At 35.3% G+C, this 1,230-nt stretch overlaps 1 protein-coding gene across 1 annotated transcript; it reads left to right on the forward strand.

Annotated features, from left to right (window-relative positions):
* Nucleotides 1-499: 499 nt before the first annotated feature.
* On the forward strand, nucleotides 500-1,222 carry LOC114053641 (olfactory receptor 8K3-like; the record flags this gene model as incomplete). Its single annotated transcript, XM_027876755.1, has 1 exon — nucleotides 500-1,222. A coding segment is annotated over exon 1 (723 nt), but the record flags the coding sequence as incomplete, so codon positions are not given.
* Between the last annotated feature and the right edge of the window lie 8 nt (nucleotides 1,223-1,230).

Below are 1,230 nucleotides of genomic sequence, written 5' to 3' on the forward strand. Positions count from 1 at the left end.
AATTATATATATATATAATATGTATATATGGAATATTGGAATATATAGAATATATACATATATGTATATGTATATGTATGTATACACACACACATACACACACACACACACACATATATATATATATATAAGATTGACTACTACTCATGGTTGGTAGCTCAATCACCTATGTGATATATGGTGTTTTTCAGGGTACTATTAAGAGAAAAAAAATCATAAACAAAGTCCTATCATATCACTGAAAGTGATAGGTATTAAGTATACCAAATTTTTGTGCAGGCTCAAATTTATTGTGTAGATAGCAAAGAAATCTGTCTGTGGTGCAGACTAACATTAAGGAGTTATTATGGAAAGTAAGAAGATTTTTGCATAACTCCTTGATGTCATGCTGAACAGCAAGAGGTATTCTCAAATATCCTACATGACAGAATCTCTTGTGATTGATACATCTTAGATTCAAAGAGCACAAGTCCTTTTCTTCTTAGACTGCTTTCCTTGAATGGAAGAAATGAAAAAGTGGAATGAAACAACGTCAATTCAAGTAACTGAATTCGTTCTCCTGGGTATCACAGATCATCCTGACCTGCAGATCCCCCTTTTCTTTTTATTCCTCATCCTCTACCTGGCCATAATTATGGGGAACCTGGGTCTGATTATCTTGACCAAGGTTGATTCTCACCTGAAAACTCCCATGTACTTTTTCCTCAGAAATCTGGCATTTATTGATCTTGGATACTCCACATCAATTGGCCCCAAAATGTTAGTTAATTTTGTAGTGGAGAAAAATACCATTTCTTACAGTGCATGTGCAACCCAGCTAGTTGTCTTTATAACATTAATGGTAAAAGAACTTTTGATGCTAACAGTGATGGCCTACGACCGCTATGTAGCCATCTGTAATCCTCTGCAGTACATGGTCATCATGTCAGACAGAGTGTGCTGCCTTTTGGTTTCCATCCCATATCTTTACAGCTTGTTTGAAGCACTGCTGATTACAATTAAGATTTTTAATTCATCTTTTTGGAAATCTAATGTAATTAGTCATTTTTACTGTGATAGTCTTCCCCTCTTAAGTATTTTATCTAGTGATGCAAAGGATGTAGAATTAATTCTTCTGAGCCTTTCTGCTTTTAATTTAGTTTTCTCCCTGCTGATTGTTCTTGTTTCATATGGACTCATTCTTGTGGCCATCCTCAGGATGAACTCTGCTGAGGGCAGACGCAAAGCCTT

This window comes from Vombatus ursinus, unplaced genomic scaffold, assembly GCF_900497805.2.
Source record: "Vombatus ursinus unplaced genomic scaffold, bare-nosed wombat genome assembly UNPS02004157.1, whole genome shotgun sequence".
NCBI lineage: Eukaryota > Metazoa > Chordata > Mammalia > Diprotodontia > Vombatidae > Vombatus > Vombatus ursinus.